At 39.3% G+C, this 22,953-nt stretch overlaps 1 protein-coding gene across 2 annotated transcripts; it reads left to right on the forward strand.

Moving 5' to 3' along the window:
* Nucleotides 1-673: 673 nt before the first annotated feature.
* Nucleotides 674-22,731, forward strand: LOC127678219 (membrane-spanning 4-domains subfamily A member 13). 2 transcript variants are annotated; one of them, XM_052173030.1, is made up of 9 exons: nt 674-724; nt 2,088-2,228; nt 8,444-8,500; nt 9,865-9,984; nt 17,337-17,432; nt 17,994-18,059; nt 19,879-19,883; nt 20,311-20,323; nt 22,651-22,731. In XM_052173030.1, the coding sequence occupies exons 1-9, from the start codon at nt 674-676 to the stop codon at nt 22,729-22,731; spliced, it is 630 nt and encodes a 209-aa protein (XP_052028990.1). The 2 variants fall into 2 exon arrangements, with proteins under 2 accessions (XP_052028990.1, XP_052028999.1); XM_052173039.1 differs by lacking the exons at nt 17,994-18,059; nt 19,879-19,883; nt 20,311-20,323 and having other exon boundaries at nt 22,672-22,731.
* The last annotated feature ends 222 nt before the right edge of the window (nt 22,732-22,953 follow it).

Raw genomic sequence — 22,953 nt, forward strand, 5'->3', positions numbered from 1 at the left:
ATATCATTTTGTCAAAACTGTCTTCTTTCAAAAAAAGACAAGGAAAAATCTTTACATAATTAGTCATGCGCCATGATCTTTGTTATTGATTTTTACTTTTGCATGTGTGTGTGTGTATATATGCATAATACATACCACCATTAATTGTAGAAGAAGAAGTCATGAATTCAGGAGGGTATAAGGACCCAAGAGGGGGGAGGGGAAAAATAGAAATTATAAAATATACTATATCCATATATCAAATTCTCAAATAAGTTTTAAAAAGAAATGCAAAGTATGATTAGCATTAAGTTGATTATGAATATAAATAAATCATTAAAGCTTTACTGAAATTCTCTAATACTATTATCTAGTTGATCTTTATTCGTTATCATCTAGAAACACTGTTAAATAGTAAGAGATGACATATCAGTGTTTCCTAGTTATTGAAAGAAACTTTCTTTAAATCTGAAGATTTAGGTACACAACACTTAAGGCTGTGATAAGTTAATGTATAAAAAGGAAACTGCTGTAGCCTCTGAGTTTGTGAAGGTTATCAAACACTAAGAATCAGATTATGAGTTTTCTCTGAGAAAGAGCATACATATGTGTTTTGTGTTCTTTTGTAGAAGTTTGATAATAAGATATCACCAAAGATTAGAAACAAAAATCAACCAGAGGAAATTCTGAAAGTATGGGATGTAGAAATTCAAAAATATCTTCAGCAAATACTACTGTTTTAGGGGTAAGTGTTGTGCCTTCTCGTTTACTGAGATAAAGTTCCTTCAAAGTAACTGAACTGAAGGGGGTTTCTTTTGGTAGATCATTCTCCAAGGGATTTAGTCCATCATGGTGGGGAGGATATGGCAGCAGAGGAAGCACAGGCGGTGGGAAGAGGAGGCTTTGGACTTGCTGGTTATGTTGCATCTGCATTCAGGAATCAGAACATAAACAGGAAGTGGGGGCTGGGCTACAAGGCCTCAATGCCCACCTCCAAAGGCTAGCTTGTTCCAGTGAGTCTCCACCTCTTTAAAGATTTAACAACCTTCTCAAACAGCACTACTAGCCAGGGCAAACAAGGGAGCAATCCTATGGAAGGGATTCCACACACAAACCATAGCCACAAAATTCTGCTCCGATTGGCTAAACTCAATGTTTTAAATGATGTCAGTTTTTTAAAGGGTTATCTTGTATCTAGAAAAGGATGTATCTAAATATCTAAGAGGCAAAAGTTTTTCTTGTTTTTTGTTTTGTTTTGGTTTTGGTTTAATCATACTGATTGCATTGTGTAGCATTTGCCTGGTCTCCCAGCCCTTCACAAAGAAGCATGCAATGAGATGTGAGCATATCAACTGAATTACCATACCCAAGGAAATTCAGCAATCTTACCTAATTTAAAAGGGTCCATACATATGTTAGAGGTCTATCATTGATCTCTCTTAATCACTGTACTAATGAGTAGGATGGATACACTGTTCTGTTCAGTTATAAACCTGTGAGATAAAAGCTTACCTAGTACTATTAACAAACACCAAGAAGTTAGGAAAGTCACATGATTTCATAGCGAGCAGGGACAAAACTATTTCATGGATTCCAACTTTTTCCTTGAATTTTTAGACCATGCAGACCAGCTGTCTATGCTGCTGCACAGGAGTTCTTAGTTCTGTGGTGACAGACTACTCTAGAAATAGAATGAACTATCTTAATCTGATTTCTCAGATGCTTTGCAATATGGTTGGTTGGTTGGTTTGTTGGTTGGTTGGTTGGTTGGTTGGTTGGTTGGATGGATGGATGGATGGATGGATGAATGGATGGATGGATGGATAATTGGTGAGACTTTTTATAACCCAGTGACGAGCTCTGAATTAAGAATTGTTTTTCAATAAGAAAACTTGAGCTTGTTCCTCATACATCAGAAGACATCTTCACAAGCCTTGGCTTGTCTTTCCTGAACAGCTCCTATGTTTGGTATAACCAATGAGGACTCCATAATTAATGCACGACCAGTTTACATCCATCTTCTATAAAGATGTAACTGCTTCTTATGTTTATTGAAACTGTGTTTTCCATTACATCATTTCAAAACTAACAGCTCTCTTTTCTCACAGGTTGTCCAGATTATGATTGGTATCTATCATGTACTCATGTGGTATTTCCTATTACTGTTGTATATGGGACAAATTAAAGGAGTATTTGGAACGTATGAACCTTTAACTTACAAAATGGGAACTTCTTTATGGGGACTTGCTGTGAGTAGAATATATTTGTATTTGTTTTATTAATTCAGTAAATAATATTGACCCATATAGCGGTTGGTAAGAGCTAGTTTCTGAACAAGGTTTTCAGAAGAATCATATAACTAAATGCCATTTGCTGACTTACTCAAAATCCAATTTCTTCTCTCAACAAATATATGTACTATCTAAGAAATTAGACAAGAGAATAAATGGTAACCAAAATGTAGACTATATCCCTAGTATGTCAAAGACAAAAGGACTCTTAGCCACCACATCCATTAGCATGGTTAGTTTTCAGGTTTGCCATTGCCTATACTCTGGTGTGGTTTCTAGGTAGCCACTGGGCAAAAGGAAAACTTGGAGTGTGGGGATCCCTAGAAGTCAAGGGAAGAATATATCACAAGACATAAAGAAAGGTCAGCTCTTTTATCTTCTGTTTATTTGCCAGTAAGAAAAAGGTTGAAAACTGACTCCTGGTAACCATCATAAGCATGACAAGAAATTTTAGTAAAATGATGATGTAAGACCAGACTGAACTTGATTAAGAACATGGAATGATAGCTGATAAAATATTTATATTTATTTTTTTCATTTTGTTTTTGATAATTCCACACATAAGTAAAATGTATTTTTATCATGTCTACCTGACTCCCTACCTCCAACTCCTTTTGGAACTCCTAACACATCTCCCTTCCAACTTCATGCCCCTTTTTTTCTATCATATCTTTTGCTGGTGTGGGTGTCAGGGCAGGGGAACCAGAATTTAAAACAAGAAATGGCATGAGAAAATAATAAGGGAAATGCTGTGGCCATGTATTTATGTTGGCAGAAAATAATGAATTTTAGTGAACAAATAGCTATAGTCATGTTCTCCAGTGATAGTTCTCAATTTGTATTAATTTTGCTCTCTTAGAAAATATGACATAGTATCTGGAGATGATCTTCATTTTTATATCTAGTGAGCAAAATCTGAGGATGCTACAAAGCACCTTATAATACATAGAACATCAATCGCAAAGAATTATAACCATTAATGTGAATAATGCTAAGGCAAGGTAACAAGAAGGAAGCAACGAATAAAAAAAAAAAACAGAACAGATTCTCATTGGACTTTGGAAGCTTGTGGAAGATTTCCTACAAACACTTTAAGAATCTCAGTTTATCAGGAAGAAAGATACGAGCTGAAAGTGAGGGGAGTCATGTAGACCAGCTCAAAGAGGAGAGGAGAGAGTGAAGTGACCATCTAGGAAAACAGACAGGGTATGTGCCTTATGGAAAAGTAATTTGATCCTCACATATCATCAAGGACTCAAGGTTAAGGAACATGACTTCATAGTGAGAAAAGCCTTTACTTACTCCCTGTTCATCTGCATGGATGCAGGCATGAAGCAAGAGTAAAACTACATTTCAACAGGAATGTGATTAAAAGATTCTATTCTATACAAGTTTGCACTCCTACCAGCAATGGAGGGGTGTTCCCCCTTGATCAAATACTCACCAGAATGTGCTGTCCCTTGATCTTAGCATTCTGATGGAATCTCAGGGTCATTTTGACTTGTGTTTTCCTGATGACTAAGGACAGTGAACATTTCTTTCAGTGCTTCTCGGCCATTTAAGATTTCGCTATTGAGAATACTGCTGGTGGGGTTGAAAGCTGGTACAACCACTCTGGAAATCAGTCTGGCAGTTGCTCATAAAACTGGGCATGATACTACCAGAGTACCCTGCTATACCACTCCTGGGCATATACCCAGGGGATTCCCCAGCATGTAATAAGGATACATGCTCCACTAGGTTCATAGCAGCCATATTTATAATAGCCAGAAGCTGGAAAGAACCCAGATGTCCCTCAGTGGAGGAATGGATACAGAAAATGTGGTATATTTATACTATGGAATACTACTCAGCTATTAAAAACAATGAATTTATGAAATTCTTAGGCAAGTGGGTAGAACCAGAGAATGTCATCCTGAGTGAGGTGACACAATCACAAAAGAACATACAGGGTATGCACTCACTGATAAATGGATATTAGCCGAGAAGTTTGGAATACCCAAGAAACAATTCACATATCAAATGATGCCCAAGAAGAAGGAAGGAGAGGCCCCTGGTCCTGGAAAGGCTCAATGCAGCAGTATAGGGGAATACCAGGACAGGGATGCAGGAAGGGCTTGATTGGGGAACAGGGGGAAGGAAGAGGGCTTATGGGACTTTCAGGGAGGGGGATCCACAAAAGAGGAAATCATTTGAAATATAAATAAAGAATATATTGAATAAAGAAAGAGAATACTCTGTACCACATTTTTAAATTGGGCTATTTGGTTTGTTGGTCTCTAACTTCTTGAGTTCTTTATATATTTTCGGTATCAGCCCTCTGTCAGATATGGGATTAGTGAAGTTTTTTTCCAAATATATAGGCTGCTGTTTTGTCCAGTGCCCTTTGCCTTACAGAAGCTTTTCAGTTTCATGAAGTCCCATTTATTAATTGTCAGTCTTAGAGCCTGAGCCATCGGTGTTCTGTTCAGGAAGTTGTCTCCTGTTCCAATGCATTCAAGGCTATTTCCCACTTTATCTTCTATTAGATTTAATATATCAGGTTATGTTGGTGTCTTTGATCCACTTGGACTTGAGTTTTGTGCAGAGTGATAACTGTGGATCTATCTGCATTCTTCCATATGCAGACATCCAGATAGACCAGCAATGTTTGTTGAAGATGCTGTCTTTTATCCACTGTATGGTTTTGGCTTCTTTGTCAACGATCAAGGGTCCATAGGTGTGTGGGTTTATTTCTGGATCTTTGATTCTATCCCATTGATCGACCTGTCTGTCTCTGTACTCAGGGTAAGGATGCATGCACATAAATTACTAAAGAGTAAATACTTTAGGAGAGACCTCAGAAAGCCGAAAATTAAAATAATCTAGAAATGGAAGAATGAGTAAGCAGCCAATCGATGACCTCAAGCACAGGGATGGCAGATGGAATAATCAGGAATGTTTGTCTCAAATCTAGGGGAAAATATTGGTAGAAACAGACTATTGGGAGAAAAATACTTTCCTTGAACAAAGATGGTCTGCTGACTATTGTAGAAGGGATTGAGAGGTCACTTGAAGAAACAGCAATCTCTAAGACATCTGCCTTTATCTGTATGCTTACTCAGGATGTCCGAGGACAAAATCTAAGAAGGTCATGCTGATAAACAGTCCACTACCTCATCAATAAGAAATGGTGCATTTGACCCATAAATGAAAAACACATGAAAGAATGAAGAAAATAAAAAGAGAAGAGAAAAAAACAGAATTTTCTGACAAAACTCAGAGAATTATTTGTGTCCCTTTGTGTTTCCATTCATGCTATAAAAATAACTTCTGGAGGAAATTAGAGAGGCAGTGAGGTTAGCAGTGTTTGCTACACAATGAAACCCTTGGTTCAGTACCCCACAGTACCCTTAAAAACCCAAGCAGGATGTATACTTGAGATCTCAGCTCCAGGGAGGCAGAGGCAGGAGAATACAGGCACTCAGTGACCAGCCAGTTAAGTCTAATCAACAACCTAGACCCCACCTAGAGACCTTGCTCAAAAAAAAAAAAAAAACAAAGAAAGAAAGAAGGAAGGAAGGAAGGAAGGAAGGAAGGAAGGAAGGAAGGAAGGAAGGAAGGAAGGAAGGAAGGAAGGAAAGAAGAAAAGGGACTACTCCTGAGGAATGATACCCAAGTTAACCTCTGGCCTACACACACACACACACACACTCACACACAGACATGTTCACACACACACCACAACTAACATTTTCAGTAAAATATCTAAATTTTTAAGAAGTAATCCAATGCAGATATTGTCATTTAGATGATAAACTTTAAAAGACATTTTCTAAAGCAAATGTTTGCTAATAAGTTGGAAAATAGTCTAATAAAAAAATCCTACAAGATACACTCCACATATGTATTAACTTTTCAAAGAATAAATAAAATACTTTTAAAATAATAATGTAAATTTTAATATTTTCAATATATTTTCTGTGTATCTGAGTTTTGGCTACATGACTGTGAATCATACACATGCAATGCCTAAAAAAACCAGAAGAAGGCATTGGGTTGCCTGGAACTGGAGTCACAAATGGTTGTGAACTTCCATGAGGGTACTGGGAATCAGGCCAAGGTCTTCTGGGAGAGCAGCCAGTGCTCCTAACCACTGAATCATCTCTCTACCATCCAGTTCAATATTTAAATAAAAGATAAGTTCAAACTTTGGATCTAAAATGATAGGAAGATACTTTCACACTGCAGTCCTGAGACAATTAATATCCTCAGTGTACACATCTTGGCAAACTGTACAGGATCAATTTCCTGGTAGAACTGTGTGAGCTTCAAAGTTTAGCCTTCCCAAATAAAGTGCGGAGCATGAGAGAAATCTCTGCAGAAGAGGTGATAGAAAGAATATAAGAACCGGAAGTGGTTGGCATGTCCAAGGAAACAGCATCCCCAGACACAATGAGATACTGCACGTATGAACCCACAGAGACTGTGGTATTGCGCACAAGATCTACACAAGCTCAAGCCAGACTTGCCATTCTTGATCCCAGCACTGAGGAGAAGTAGACATCTCGTCCCACTACTGCCAAAAAGCTATTTGCAATTGACACCTGCTGAGAAAGAAAAAATTCAATTTTCTTCAATAAAGTATATCAGTTACTAGGTATATCAGTCATACTCCTGGGCAGGCCTCATACATGGGGATAGCTGGACAACACAAAACAGACTCCATGTGGGTCTGTGTGCTTTTACTGTGGTGCTGTTGGCTTGCTGTTTTGTATGGTTTGCTTTTTTGTTTTAGGGTGGTGTTTTTGTTTGCTTACTTGTTTGTTTGACTGAGGAAGAAATAACATCAAATTGGATGGAGAACTTGGAGAGGGAGAATAATATAATCAATATATTATATGAAAAATTAATGTTAATTTTTAAAAGTATAGAACATGTCTGCTACTTTTCACAAAAGTAACCTTTGCTAAAATCACTAAGACAGAAAAGACAGAGAGACGGTTCCCTTGTTTAAGGTATTTGCTGCTCTTGCAGAGGACCAAGGTTTGGTTCCCAACACCCACACCATGGAATTCACAACTTCTTACAACTTCAGTTCCAGGGAATCTGATACCCACTTCTGACCTGTGGACTGACTAATGACTTCAGGAAATGATGGCACACACATAGATGCACATAAACAAAAATAAATAAAACTTCAAAAAAAAAAAAAACAAAGACTGTTTCAGGGAAATCGTGTAGCCTGCTTTTAAATAACACAGTAGTGTGTTTTGTACTTCTTAGAAAATAGAAATCCTGAAAGGAAATAATGGAATGTGTTTTAAAATAATTTTTATAAAAGGCAAGGTGTCTGGGAAGATGACTCAGTGAATAAGAGAACTAGCTCAAGATGCAATCATGACGACCTGAGTTCAAATCCCCAGCACCCACATAAAAAGCTAGCCATGCCTGCACATACCAGTAACAGCAGCAGTGTGGTGTGGAGACAGGAAAATTCCAAGTACTCAGTGGTCAGCCAGCCCAGCTGCCACAGCAACCTCCAGTTCCTTGAGAAGCCCTGTCTCAAGGCAACAAGGTAAGGAGCAAGAAAGACAAACTACTCTGCCTTACACCATGTATGATTAAAGGGATGTGCCTGCACACCCGTGTGCATAAACCACATGCATACAGCATACATGCACGCATGCACGAATGGATAAATGAATAAAGCAAAACTATGGGCACCCTGTGGCCTTAATGGTGACTGTAGCCTCTCAATGAAGAGGCTAGATGTCCAGTGGGTTTACTGGCCACCTTTTCCACATCTGGATGTGTACAGTCATTGCAGTCCCTAGGAGTAGAAGTTGGAATAACAATTTAATGAGTTATATAAGAGGACTCATATAACCAAACTTGAGTGTGGGTTTGAGAGGGCTTCAGAACCTATTGCCATACACGACAGCCTCAGTCCTGCCCTCTGTCCCCTGCTTGCACCTGTTGTGACCTTCCTGCTACTTTTAATACCTGTCACCTTTTGAAAAAATCATTACCTCATAATGGAAGCTCATCCCAACCCCTTCTACTAAAACTTCTCTCTTTGTTACTATTAAAATTCTGAAAATCATTGGCCTGGAAGATAGAGTTGTTTCAAACTATGCTTAAATTGCTGAACACTGTCAGTGAGTACTTACCAATGTATGTTTTGTGTCTAGTTTGTCATTTCAGGAGCCTTCACAGTAAAAGCAGCAAAACATCAGAGTAAACATATGGTAAGTTGAACTTTTGGGGATTCCTCTAGCATGCACTTTCACAAAACAAAACAAGAGGTTTGAATGACAAGATTGTGTTGGGGCTGGAGAGATGAATCAGCAGCTAAGACTTGGGGCTCTTACAAAAGACCTGAGTTCAGTTCCCAGCACCCATGTTGGCTCACAACGTCCAGTAACTCCAACACCAAAGGATGTCTCCCTCTGAAGACCTCTGAAGGCAACTGCACTCACATGAACATAAACACACACACAAGCACACGCTCTCACGTGCGCATCTTTACAATAAAGAAAACATAGTCTCTAAACAATAAAGGAATCTACCATCTCTAAAAAAAAATAAATAAATAAATCAGAAAAATAAAAACCTGAGATCAGATTACTTAATGTAGATTGGATACACTAGTTAACAATCGCAATGACCTTCTGCAAAAACATCTAAATTTAAATAATATTTTTGTTTGAATTTCTACTCTTAACCATTGCCTGAACAGTGTTATTAAATTTATTTATAGGATCTAAAGCCTTTCTTCTACATGTACATTACTATGCTTTAATAATTCATTTTCTGGTCCACTTTGGGAATACAGTTGTACTTTGTATCAAACTAGGGAATTTTCTAAAGAAAAAAAAAAAATCTGTCCATGGTGTAAGTGGGAAATGTTTAGAAATAAAAATCTTAGAATTTAAGACCTAAAAGACACCTTAGAAATCAATTGATCTTATCTTAAATTTTTACACATTAAGAACTCTGGGAATGGATAGATGGTTCAGGAATTAGGAGCAATGACTGCTCGCTCCTACAGACACTCAGGCTCATCCCCAGCACCAACATGGTGGCTCATCGCCCTCTGTAATTCAGCTTCGAGCAGATCGGACGCCCTCTTCTGTTCTCCATGAGCACTGCATGCACAGCATCTGACCACACTGACCAGCATCCAGGCAAAACATCTGTGAGCATAAATAAGTAAAATCTCAAATCTAAAAAAAGAAGTTCTGATATCTGTCATGTTGACAGATGTTCCCAGCTAATAAACACGGAGGATTCAAACATACTATCTTCTGTTTGACCTTGTTTCTACAAGCAGTCTTACAGCTGACTCACAGGATTATAAAAAACAATGGGTTTGAGAACTGATTGAATTCGAACATTGGCAGCATCTGATAACAGAATCACGTGACATATAAGATTTCATGTCAACCACAAACAGTGATGAGCATAAGCACATTTCAAAAGCTTCACAAACTACAAACAAGTCTGAACTAGATTTTTTTAAAAGTAAAACAAAAACAGATAAACAAAAGATAAAACATATCCAAAGTGCTTCTTCTGAGAGTTGTGCCTTTATCCCGTGTCTCCTCCTCAGCTTCTCTGCACTATGGCCCTAAACATACTCTGCATAATTATTACGATCATCGCAGCCAGCCTGACAATAGTGGAATTGGCTCACTTCCGTTCTGTGTCGTATAGAAATTACGGACAAGCCGTAAGTAACTGATTCTACAGAAACATCTTTCTCTTTACATTTGTAATGATACTTTATTCTTTAGAAGTTCCGTACAATATAGTTTGATCATATTCACCACCCACTTTCCCCCAACTCCATTCGGATCCACCCCCATCTCCCTATTCCAATTTCATTTGTTGTGTTCTGTTTATTTCAATAACCCATGGAGACTATTTTGTGCTGCCCTTATGCTTACAGGTGTGAGGCCATCCCCTGGAGTGTGACCGACCTCCCTAGAGCTATGCCCTTAAAGAAAACTGGCTCTCCTTGCCCTGAAGCTGTCAACTATCAGTAGACCCTCAGTAAGGGATAGACTCCTGAGCAGCCTCTCCCCAACCTCTTCCATACTAGAATATCGAGCCGTTTGATCTTGTGTGCATCTTGTTCAGAAAAACACAGGTGCTGTGGGTTTGGGAGTTCAGCACCCTCAGCCTCTGTGTGTGTGTGTGTGTGTGTGTGTGTGTGTGGTGTGGTGTCTCGCATGTATATATGTGAAGGCCAGAGTATAACTTTGGGTGTCATTTCTCAGGCACTGTCCATCTTTGATTCTTGAGACAGGGCCATTAGCCTCAAACTTCCCAAATAGGCTAGGCTATCTGGCTAGTGAGCCACAGGCACTAACCTGTCTCTGCCTCCTCAACAGAGTATGCACTCTCACTACCCCCTACACATACCTCATCTCTGTCTTTCTCTTTCCCTTTCTCCCTCCTTTCTTCTCTGTCTTGCCTGCAAGGCAAGCACTTTACTGATTGAGACTCTCAGTCTTTCCACTGGTGGCATCTTAATGCAAAAAGAGTACATTCCTGGACCACTAAGCCATTTACCAAACCAGGAAGAGAGCTCTGCTCTTGCCACATTTGTATAAGCCATGAATACCTAGTCATTTCCAATGACCTGCATTTGCATGTTATGTGGATTTTGCTTTAGCACCTCACTGCTAAATGTATATCAGTCTTATTTTTTGTACTCCAGACATAACTACATAGAAATGTAATATATCATACTACAGTAAATGTGAATAGCATTGTTGATAACACAAGAGATTTACTTGAGTTGTATTGGCTTAGAATTCAGAATCATCAGAAAATGGGACGCTCTCCCAGGCTTATAGATCAGTAAGATTAACATGGTAAAAGTGGCCATTCTACACAAAGCAGTCTATAGATTCAGTTCCATCCCCATCAAAATTCAACACAATTCTTTGAAGACCCTGAAAGGATAATCCTTGACCTCATATAGAAAGATAACACACCTGGGATATCTAAAACAATCTAAAAAATAGACAAACAGCAGAGGTATCACTATTCCTGATCTCAAGCTCTACTACAAAGCTACTGTAATAAAAACCACAAACTACTCACATAAATAAACATGTTGATCAAGGGAATCAAACCAAAGAAGACCCAGACATAAATCTACACACCTATGGGTACCTGATTTTTGATAAAGAAACCAAAAACACACATTGGACAAAAGAAAGCATTTTTAACAAATGTTGCTGGTCTAACAGGATGTATGCATTTAGAAGAATGCAGATAGACCCATATTTATGACCATGCACAAAACTCAAGTCCAAATAAATTAGGGACTTCAACGTAAAACCAGATACTCAGAATCTGATAGAAAAGAAAGTGGAGAACAGCTTTGAATGCATTGGCATAGGAGACAACTGTCTGAACAGAACACTGATCACCCAGTCAGATGAACAGTGGAACCTTATGAACCGGCAAAAGACAACATTAATGTGACAAAGGGGCAGCCTGCTGAATGGGAAAAGATTTTTACCAACTCCACATCTGATAGATGTCTAGTATCCAAAAAAAGAACTCAAGAAACTAAACATCAACAAACCAAATAATCCAATTAAAAAACTGTAGTACAGACCAAAACAGAGAATTCTCAGTAGAGGAAACTCAAATGGCTGAGAAACACTTAAAGTATTATTCAATATTCTTAGCCATCGAGGAATTAAAAATTAAAACAATTCTGAGATGTCCTCATACACTATCAAAAATAGATAAGATCAATAATTAATGACAGCTCATGCTGCCAAAAATGTGGAGCAGTGAGAACTCTCCCAGCAACTTCCAAGGCACTTCTGGTGTTTAAAACAAAAACTGACTCCATTTGACAAGGAAGGGAAAGAGTTCCTACAGCTTTCCTGAGATAACATGAAAACATCTGTCTATGGAAAAGAACTGTACAATTCAGTCTCTGCGACCTCCTCCAGATCCTGAAATAAAATCGTATACTGGAGCATAGGCACGTGGTCATTATATGTGACTATTTAATTCCCAAGTTTCTCTTTTAGAATCAATTTGAATGCGTTGCAGATATGCAAATTCAATTATTTTAAACTGCAGGTTGATAATGATGCCTTGGGGATGTATTAGCATACCCACGTGGAACAGACTCCCCCTCCCCTGGGTGCCTTATCACCTGTTCAACTAATTTGCCCTCATCCCTGGATATTCAGTGGTCCAACTATGATAGCAGCAGAGTGACTTAACCTGTTCAGAATAAATTGTGAAGTCAGAAGAAAGAGTTGGGTCTCGGGAGAATACCAGAGAGAGAAGGCAAGAGTTAAGAGCTAGAACAAATGCTTAGCCAGCCAATCACTAGATATCCTACAACAGCACACCTTGGCAAAACAAGGACCATTGGAATCTAATTAAGTTTCATGTCTGGGCCATACAGGATCTGTACAATGATGCAGAAACAGCTCTTATCTGCATGGTGCTCACTGTGCAAGCCCTCAGGGTTTCAGTTCTTTTCTATCATTCTTTTTAAATATTTCTGAAGCACAGATTAGTCCCATTGTTATGGTTCTAAAAGAAGAGAAACCCATTAATTCTTCATTTAATTTTAAACTATTCACAGAGAAAAACAGATTGTGTTGCCCTTCATCATTCCTTCACTTACTCAGAATCTTCCAAACCAATCGAGGTTATTATGTATAAGTACAGATGGCAGCAAAATGTGTGTCAGATAATATAAAGATATACATACCATGCATACATTCATATACAGGATAAATACATATAGAGAGAGATAAATATATATATGTATATTGAGACAAAGATATAGGTGATAGAAAGGAAAGTAGGTATGAAAATAGATGCTAGACTAGATAGATAACAGTAGATTAAAATATGATTGCTAAATGATAGATTATAGATACATAAAGCATAGATATTAATACATAGATGACAGATGCATGCATAGATACATAGGGAAATGATAAAAAGATGCATATATAAAAATCTGATAGGTAGAAGATATATAGATAATACATAGACATAATGTTTACATACACTACAAGTTACATACACTACCCACTGAACCATCTCCCCAGCACAAGATAAGCTAGCTACCTTTGAGCTACCTTTATCTTGGCCTCTGCCTTTTTTTGAAGCTATCATTTACTCATGGAGAAGACAGTGCACATGTCAACCTATGTACCCATTGAAACACAGTTTTTATATGCCCTTGACATCTCTCATGTGCTTTCCTTAGTGATGATGATGCCTAAAGGCCTATATGGAAACCTGGTGCAAGTCCCATGGTGGAAATAGAGGCAGGAGTTGGGAGGTTTCCAGTTACTTGGAAAGAAATAGAAAAGAAAATGAGTGATGAAAATAGAAAATGCAAAACAGCAGTCCAGTATTAGACTAAAGAGACTGGTGTGACTGCCGAATCAAAGAACACCAAAGAATAAAAGAAGACACCTGGACCCAATGCCAATCTAAATGACGGTTTTACATTCAGTCCTGATACACTAAATTGTATTCTCTTTCTTTACACCTCAAGAAAGCATTGCTATGATATAATTTAGTGCTATTTGGATATGGAGAGGATACATTGATTAGGTCATGGACACTATAGTTTATCATTCCCATAAAATGCTAATGAAGTGATTCTAATTAATTTTTCTAGAAATACTTGTTCATTTTTTGGACACTTTCAATATAATGCCTCTAGAATGCAAAGGTCCACCAGAAGCTATCCCATCCCTAGAAGCAAACATGGAAGAAGGCCTAGGAGAAGCCCAGCCTCCTATCCAAGTGGCATCTGAGACCAGGTTCCCTCCTTGCTAGACTCAGGGATGAGGCCAACTGATGTAATGTAGATCTGAAATTGGTAGAGCTCTCCATCTCACACAAATGCAAACATGACAGAAATGCAGAGAAAAGGTTATCCACTCAAAAAATAAAGAACAATTTCTAACAGAGTACCTACCATCATCAATTGGTGAAAAAGAATGATCTCAGATTGAGATTATTTGATGAGACAAATAACAGTTTTGGTTTTTCTGCCTCCTCAAACAGCCTAGTAAATAGAACTGGAAGCTCTGAAATTGAGCTATCTACATTGAAGCCAGTGATATGCAGTTCATGGAAGCATTGCCTGAGAAGGTCATGGCTCTCTTCCAAGCCTTGGTTTCCTCAGCAAAGCAGCAATGAAGAAATTAGTAACATTGCCAAAGAGCTCAACAATGCCAAAGCTTGTGTATTCATTATAAATATTACACTGCTCTGCGCTCATCTCACTGTGGAAGGGATGACAATAATATTAGATGGTTTATGAGGTGTCCCAAAGAAGGTCACACAGCACAGATCCCGAACAGCATGCTGGAGTTGGTGAGAGGTGAGCTCTACAGGAAATGATACCTAACCCAGCAGGCAAGCTGGGAGAAACAGCACAACTGAGAATGGACTCCAGTGGGTGGCGCCAGGTCCCAGAATGTCTCGGGACTCAGGAAACCTCAGGGTTGATAGGGCGTGCAGTGATAAAGGAGGATGAGAAGAGCAAGGGGGGACCTGACAGAGCTGATGCTGGACAGCTTGGAAAGCTCCCTAACTAGAACAAACAACACCCATCTCCCAGTTGATGGATCCAAGCTGAAGTCAATCCAGTCAATCCTCACCAGGAAAGAAAAATCTCAGACTCACAAATATTAGTGCTGGAAAAGAAAAGACCCCACACTTGAGCTAGCATGTTGGTTGCCTGTCTGTCACCAAGGCACTCAGGTAAGTAAGACTTCTGGGTCATCCTGGAACACACAGTAAGTACCAGGCCAGCTTGGGCTACATGAAACCCTGTCTCAAGAAAGAAAAAACTTAATCAGTGCCATAGAGATGTCTCAGAGATTAAGAGTACTTTCTGATATTGTTCATGCCTCAAGTTGGTTCCCAGCATCTATGTTGGGTGGCTCACAACCAGGATATGAGCTCCCCTTCAGCTCCAAGGAATCTGAACTCCTCTTTTGGCCTCTACAGGCACCTGAACATGTGTGTGTGTGTGTGTGTGTGTGTGTGTGTGTGTGTGTGTGTGTACAACACACATGCATATAAATAAAAATAAATCTTTTAAAATATTTTTAATTAAAATAGAATTAAACCATTTTCCTTCTCTTTTCTCTCTCCAGCACCTAACACACCCCCACACACTTTCTCTTAAATGGATAAACTCTTTTTCTTTATTACTATTACATATAGAAAGAGAGATGCATAAATATATAACATAGCCTGCTGAGTCCATTTTTGTTATTTGTGTGTATATGATTTCATGGCTGGCCACTTTGTATTGGATAGCCAGTTAAGGGGCTCATATCTGAGAAAGGCTAATTCTGCCTTTCTCAACAGTCATTGGCAGTCTGTAGTTTTTTGCCTAAGGATGGGAACCTGTGAGATTCTATCCTTCTTTACAAACATGTCTGTCATCATTGGCATTGTTTAGGTCTTGCTTAGGCTGCCATTTCTGGCAAACACAGTCTCATGCCACACTTCCTGGTCTTCTGGCTCTTACAATCTTTCCATCCCCTCTTCCTCAGCCTTGGGTGCAGAAGTTGTGTTAGAGATGTACCCACTGGTGCTGGACTCCCCATAATCTACTGATCTCTGGATTATATGCAGTTGTGGTTTTCTATGATGGTTTTCTATGGGGTTTTAATTTGCCATAAAGAGAAGCTCTTTTGATGAGAAGTGGTAGCTACACTCAATAATGGGCATAAGGATAAGTTTTAGAATATAGTTAGGCATTACACTAGTTTAGTAAAACAATGGTAGTAGGTTCTCTTGTTAAGATCCATGGTCTCACTAGCCCTGGGCTAATTTGGCTAGGTTCCAGGTACCAGGCATGATTTCCCTCCTGTTGAGTAGTACTTAAGACCAATTAGACAGCTATTTGTTACAGCCAACATGTAAGTGCCACAATTGTACCTTTTACGGATATCTTGCCTTTTTGGTCATCATTGTTGTTCATAGTTATCACAGGTAGACAGGAAAATTCATAGCTTCCCTCACATGCATTTTGGTGCTATGAAAGTACAAGAAAGAGGCTTTCAGGTTAGCCTAGTTTAAATAACCTGAATCCTGTGTACTAAATGTGTGGTAACTTCATCAACACAGACTTTTCTTCAACCTCTGGGAGGCAACTAAGGGCTGGGGTATGGGGGGTAGGTTAGTGGCAAAGAGCTTGCTGTTCAAGTGTGCCTACAAGAGTTGAGATCCAGAGGACCCACATAAATGCCAGATGGACCCAGCCCACCTGCAATTTCAGCCTGGGAAGGCAGAGACAGGGAATCTCAAGAGCAAACTGGCTAGCAAGTCCAGCCACATCAGAGAGTTCTGGGTTCAACTGATAGGGCTGACCTCATTTAATAAGGTGGAAAATAATCAAAGATAATTCCAAACATTAGTCTTAGAGGAGATTCTTCAAGCACACAAATCTATGTACACATACAAGCATACATTTGCACAGTTACATACATAAACACATGGACCTCATATACACACAAGAAAATTTTAAAAAATATCAATAACTTTTTAAACTGTGCCAACTAGATGGCTCAGCAGGTAAAAACACTTGCCTTTCCTCACAAATGTGATGACCGAAGTTTAGTCCTGGAACCCAAAGTGGAAAGAGGGTAGTTGTCCTTAGACCTCCAGATGAGCACCATGGCATGAATATATACACACACACACCACCACCACCACCACCTCTCCACCATCATCATAATAAATAACCAAGTTAGCTGAAGAGTTTAGATAGTGAACAAATACATGAGCCTAAAAAGTTGCAAAAAGTGTGACAGGAAAACTAGGCAGTGATGATGAGGTGCAGAAGTCCCAGACAATGCATTGGGAAGAATAAAAAAGTATGACAAATGTAGTTGAAAGCAAACTGAAAATACTCCAGGAAATCACATGGGAAAAGAAAGTCACCTGCCCTGTGTTCCTTCCTCTTTTTCAATCTTATTCTAGGGTCCTCTTGGGTGGGCACACATTAAAATTAGTGATCCATCATCTCTTTCTGTGTCCTGGTTTCAGAAGCTGGGAAGGGAAGTGTCCCGTGTTTTGTTGTGCTCCTACCCCCTGGAATTCGCAATTGCCCTCACATACTCCATCTCTAGTTGTGCATATTTGGTAAGTATTTCCTCTAGCAATTCAAGGGTATTTGGTTCCTAGTACCCAAACTAAAGGACATATGTGGCAATCTACAACTGTCTGGAACTAGTAACAATAGAATGTGTAATGTTTCCTTTACCTTTTGTTTTCTTTTGCCATGAGCATGGGTTTAAAACAAGATGACAAGAGTAATATATGAAACTATAAGTTTAAAAATTAAAAACATATATAAAAGGTGAATCTTTCCTTAATATTATTTTCATTGCCTCCACACATTTGAACGAAACACACATATACCATATACACAACAGACACATACACATACACAGAAAGCCACAGAACACGCATTCATTCACACTCAGTAAGCAGAGAGGTAGATGGTGGTGCTGAGCTTGTTTCCTCTCACACAGTCCAGAGTCAGCCCACAGGATGATGTCATCCACACTGGGGACGAATCTTCCCTCAGCTAACCCTCTCTGAAAACACCAATGCACAAAAATATCCTATAGTGGATCTCCTCGATGGTTCTAAATTCCCTTGTTGCACATTAGGATTAACTACTGTACCTAATTCCTCCAGCCCTTAAATTCAATTGTGAAGCAATTGGTGAAGAAAACTTGGAGGACCTCAAACAGTAGCCTTGCTGTTTGAGGCAGATGATTTTGCTTGAGGTATAACATAGAATGTTTCTTTGTCGGGGTGGGGGGATGGGAGAATGTTACTAAACCTGCAAAGAGTTCAGTAGCAAACAGACAGATAAGACCAAGACGTTCAGTCCAGCTGAGATTATAGGAGACAATGTTACTGTTGGGACAAAAAGAGTCAGAAACTCAACAGAGACATTCAGAGAAGACAGTCACCACTGTGGACTGTGCTGATAGCTAGTCATCCCTGTGTCTGAAAATAAATTGTAAATACGTTCACAGTTCTGCATTCACCAAGAAATCTAGAGACAGTCTTACTGAGCATCCCACCTTGGCTCATAAAAAGCTTCCAAAAAAAATAAAGGGAAAGCCAGAGTATATATAAAGCCCAACTTTACAAACATTTCTCAGAGCCTTTATTGGCTGGAGATATGTTTTAGTTGTCTAGTTCTGCCACAGCAAAGCACCATAGATTATGTAGCTTAAAAAAAAAAAAGTATTTTCTCAAAATTCTAGTTTAGAAGTTGAAGACCAAACAAAGTGCTGCAGGATTAGTTTCCTCTAAAGGCCCTCTCCTTGGCTTTCAGTGTCCTCACAAGGTCTTTCCTTTGACAAGCCTGTGGCCTAGTACCTTCTGTATACACCAGTCACATTGGACTACAGACCAGAAAAATGGCATTTTGATAATCCTGTTGACACTTTAAATACCTTATCCTCAAATATTTTCACATTCCAAGATGCCAGTGGTTAGGGTTTTGATGTATATATTTTGAGGACTGTAATTTGGGCCACAAGATGTGTTTTGCATTACCTCTGTCTAATGACTGGCTGAGAAATTGTGCTTTGCCCTGGAAGGTAGACTAGGAAGTCAACCTTAAGAAGAAGAGCTAGGAATCAGAAAACAATGGAAATGTGTAGATACATCAGAGGCAAGCTCCAAGTTAAACAGACTCCGCGTAACTAATATAAACAAGACAAGAGTCCAGCGAGAAAGCAGCATCCACCATTCCCATGACAAGGTGAAACTATTTAAATCAGTGGTTCTCCCGCCCATGGGTCACAACCCCTTTGAAGAGTCAAATGACCTTTTCATGGGGGTCACCTAAGACCATTGAAAAACACAAGTGTTTACATAACAATTCATAACAGTAACACAATTGAAAGCCACTGATTTAAATTACCTAACATGTATCTAAAATATCTAACAATTATCTGAGATGCCCAGTTTCAAACAATGGCTGAAATACAAGGAACAAAAGTAATGGCATGTGTGGTGATTTCTATGAAAACAGCCCCCATAGAGTCACAGTGAGTGGCACTATTGGTGTGGCTATGTTGCTGTAGGTGTAACCTTGGTGGGAGAAGTGTCACTGGGCAGAGTGAGCTTGGAGGTTTCAGATGCTCCAGGGAGGCCAGTGGCTCTCTCTCTCTTCCTGCTGCCTGCCAGTTCAGATCCTTGTCTCCTTCTCCAGCACCGTGTCTGCCTGCCTGCCACCATGTCTCCCATCATGATGACAATGGACTAAACTCTGAACTGTATAAGCCATCCCCAATTAAATGTTTATAAGAATGGCCACAATCTCCTCACTGCAATAAAATCGGTAGGACAGCATGTAACTTGAAAAGAACACTCAGGAACTGCAGTCTTGTAAGGAGAGAACAACCCATCCTGGCACATCCAGTCGCAGCAGGACTAAGGCGAATAAATAAAATAAAATACATTGGTTTAAAAGGGAAAAGAGTACCTGGGGTCCGCCCCAGTAGTTAACATGTTCCTGAGAGGAAGTAAGGACTTAGTCACTGAAGGAGGAATGAATCAGGCATGGTAGTCAGGAGAATCTTGCAGTCCTGAATGACTAGAAATAAAAATTACAGATTTTATAAAACAAAAGCAAACTTGTGATTCTTCCAAAAAATATAGAGCATATATCACTTGCCCCTGGACGTGTGTTTGAATTTTCATTACATGTCCGAGGTTGCAAGTTTAATTATAGTTAGCAAATACAGATAAGAACAGATTTTTTATTTTTCATATCAGCCCCATAACCTCGTTTTGAAGAATCTATAGAATATCTTTAGTAAAGCAAGCATAATTAATATATGACAGCCTGTTTCTAGACTGGCAGTATTTGTGATTTCAAAGTGCTAGGCAAATAGAAAGCATCTGAGCCAGTCATTTTATGAATGGTAAATCCCAAGACCTAACTCCTTTTTTGTATATCCTTTCACTATTTATACATGCTATTATGCAGGAGAAAGATCATTGTAACCAATCTAAATTTATTACTGAGTTCATTTTCCTGTAGGGGCCTACCCCGTATGACCGGCCTATCTTATAGGCTACATTTTCAGAAAGCTTCGAGTGTATTACAGAAGAAAGCCTCTGATCTGATGCCAGTTCTGCTGGCCAACTGGAGCTTGCTACTCACTTCTAAGTTTCTGCTGATCTGATTATTCTGGTCCTGAGTTTGCTTAGGAGCATCTATACCAAGAAGATCCTGGAGCCACGGCCTCAGAAAGAAATTGCTAGTGTGTTTGTGCTTATCACGATCTCCAGGGCACAGAGAAGACTTCCAAAACAGGAAAAATAAGGTTATTTCCCTGAAAGCAGAAGGGGTAATATGTTTAGGACTGTTCTAAAGAGACTCAGACATAATTTTCTCAGGAAAAGACATAAAATGAATCATAAGGCAGAAAGTCCCACAAAAATGCAACAAGAATAGACCAAAGCCAAACGTGAGAGGCCATTGTGTCACTTGGCTCAGCTCCGCAGGAGCTGTGTCAAACAGCCCTGCTGGCTTCACGGCTCTCCCTGTTTCCAGTGGCTCTGGCTGTGCCAAGAAAGTCTTCAGAAAGATGGAGGACACATGTCTAAAGGGCAACAGCAATGACTCATTAAATAAAATGATTGGACAAAGACAGAATTTACATTACAGGAAGTTGGATCCTAGGGTTTAGGTGTGAGCTCACTGTATCAGGAAGGTAGATAAATGTAAGAATAAATGTCCAAAATGTAAGAATTCACTCAATAGCAATAAATTTACAAAGAATGGTAATTTCATTAACAGCAATTTGCTAAATAGTCTCAGATAGTTTCAAATAGCTGTCAAGTAGTTGTCAAATAGTTTCCTTGACATCCCACCAAGGCAAACAAGCCCAAGTTCATTTGATCCAATCTTAACTACTAATTTTAATTCTCAGATTATGCATTATATATCTTACTATGAATATGTATATTGCACACACACACACACACATGCACGTAAGCTCAACATGTTACAAAATTGCCACAACAGAGTTCAAGACATTTCAAAGAAGCCTAACAGAGGCAGAAGTGACACATTGACAGGGACACATAGGGTCTCTGTAGGGTCAGATAACTGACCCTGTTGGTCTACAGAAGACACTACTGCTACAGAATCAGGCATCTGGGTCAGAGTTGGGCAGAGCTTCAGAGTTGAGTCACAGTTCAGAAGCAAATAATCTGACTAGGAGTCTGTAAGAGAGAACAGGACCAAGTCTCTAGATAGACGAATGGGCAGACGAGTGGGCATCAGATCCAGATAGATGAAGCAGTCAAATGAATGACAGCTGAAAAGACCATGTCAAGAATGGAGACCAAACCGACACAAAGCTCCCAGAATAACCAATGATTATCTTTCTGTCCTTCCTTTGGCACACATTCAGGCAAAGAGAGTACAGATTGGTAGAAGTCTTCATCATTAGTGTTGGGTGATGTCAACATAGGATACCAGTAAGGGTTCCATGCCCTTTCCTCCTCTGGTGTGTTTTATAAGTTCTTGAGTCTGGCTTTACTTATCTTATTTTAATAAGCTCTATGCTGCTATAGTCCCAGTGTACTTTGATAAATTTGTATGGTAGAACCTTGACAACTTTAAAGCACTCTGTGTCTTGAAGGTGGTGCCAGACAGGTGGTGATGTTATGTTCCCACTATGGTTCAGACTCTCCCAAAATGCATACCTTTTACTTTATTCATATGAAGTTTCAAGCCAACAAAAAATAAAATATTTCTGGATGCAACCTTAGGTAGAAAAACTAGAAAGACAAGAATTGATTACGTAAGTCAGAATAACTCGAAAGGGAAAGAATGGACAATCATTGGGAAATATCACAAGAAGCTAGGAGTAATCTGGGAGTGGTTGCATATATATTGAGCTCAAAAAGTCCATGAATTAAAAAAAAGAAATCAGGAAGGAGATTGATTTGGTGGCTATGAGCACTGTCTGCTTTTCCAGAAGACCTAGGCTCAGGTTCAGTTCCCAACACACACAGGGCAGCTCACAGCCATCTGTAACTCCTGTTGCAGGGACCTAACACCCTCTTCTTGCCTCCTCAGGTATCAGACATGCAAGTGGTACCCACACATGTAGGCAAAAGAGCCATACACATGCAAATATCAGAAACTATATCATAGGTCATGCAGGAGAGACTTAAAAAATAATGTAGATTGGATTGAGAATGAAAACGGAAGATCTCTAGGGAGAGTATCCCCTAAGTACCAATGTGGCCTCTATTCTTTTTTACTTCTCCATTGCTCACATGATTTGAAGCACTGGATGTCATCTGTAAGTGGCTGCTTTTTCCTTTCCAGGCAGAAAAGCGAGAGGAAAGCTTAGAGAATATTTCTGAAGTAGTGGAAGGCAACTCCTGAAGACTGAAGACATGAGCAACTTTCATGGCTGCTAACACCCGATGAAGGTGCCCAGGATACTCCCATGTAACAAAGCGCACCCCATACATTCTGTGCAAAAGGAAATTCACAACAAGATGAAAGTTACCCCCTTGGTATTTAAGGAGTGTCTATGCACATATATTTTAGGTTCCAGAGGGGAAAGCTTTTCCTAGGTAAGTACAAGACCATCACAAGAAAGCA

This window comes from Apodemus sylvaticus, chromosome 1, assembly GCF_947179515.1.
Source record: "Apodemus sylvaticus chromosome 1, mApoSyl1.1, whole genome shotgun sequence".
NCBI classification, from domain to species: domain Eukaryota; kingdom Metazoa; phylum Chordata; class Mammalia; order Rodentia; family Muridae; genus Apodemus; species Apodemus sylvaticus.

What these genes read in the sequence shown, in the direction of transcription:
- LOC127678219 (XM_052173030.1), top strand. Translation starts at nt 674, where the DNA reads ATGGGATGTAGAAATTCAAAAATATCTTCAGCAAATACTACTGTTTTA. An exon ending in CAAATACTACTGTTTTAGGG is followed by an intron (nt 725 to 2,087) that starts GTAAGTGTTGTG and finishes CTTTTCTCACAG; the next exon opens with GTTGTCCAGATTATGATTGG. An exon ending in ATAGAAATTACGGACAAGCC is followed by an intron (nt 9,985 to 17,336) that starts GTAAGTAACTGA and finishes TCCTGGTTTCAG; the next exon opens with AAGCTGGGAAGGGAAGTGTC.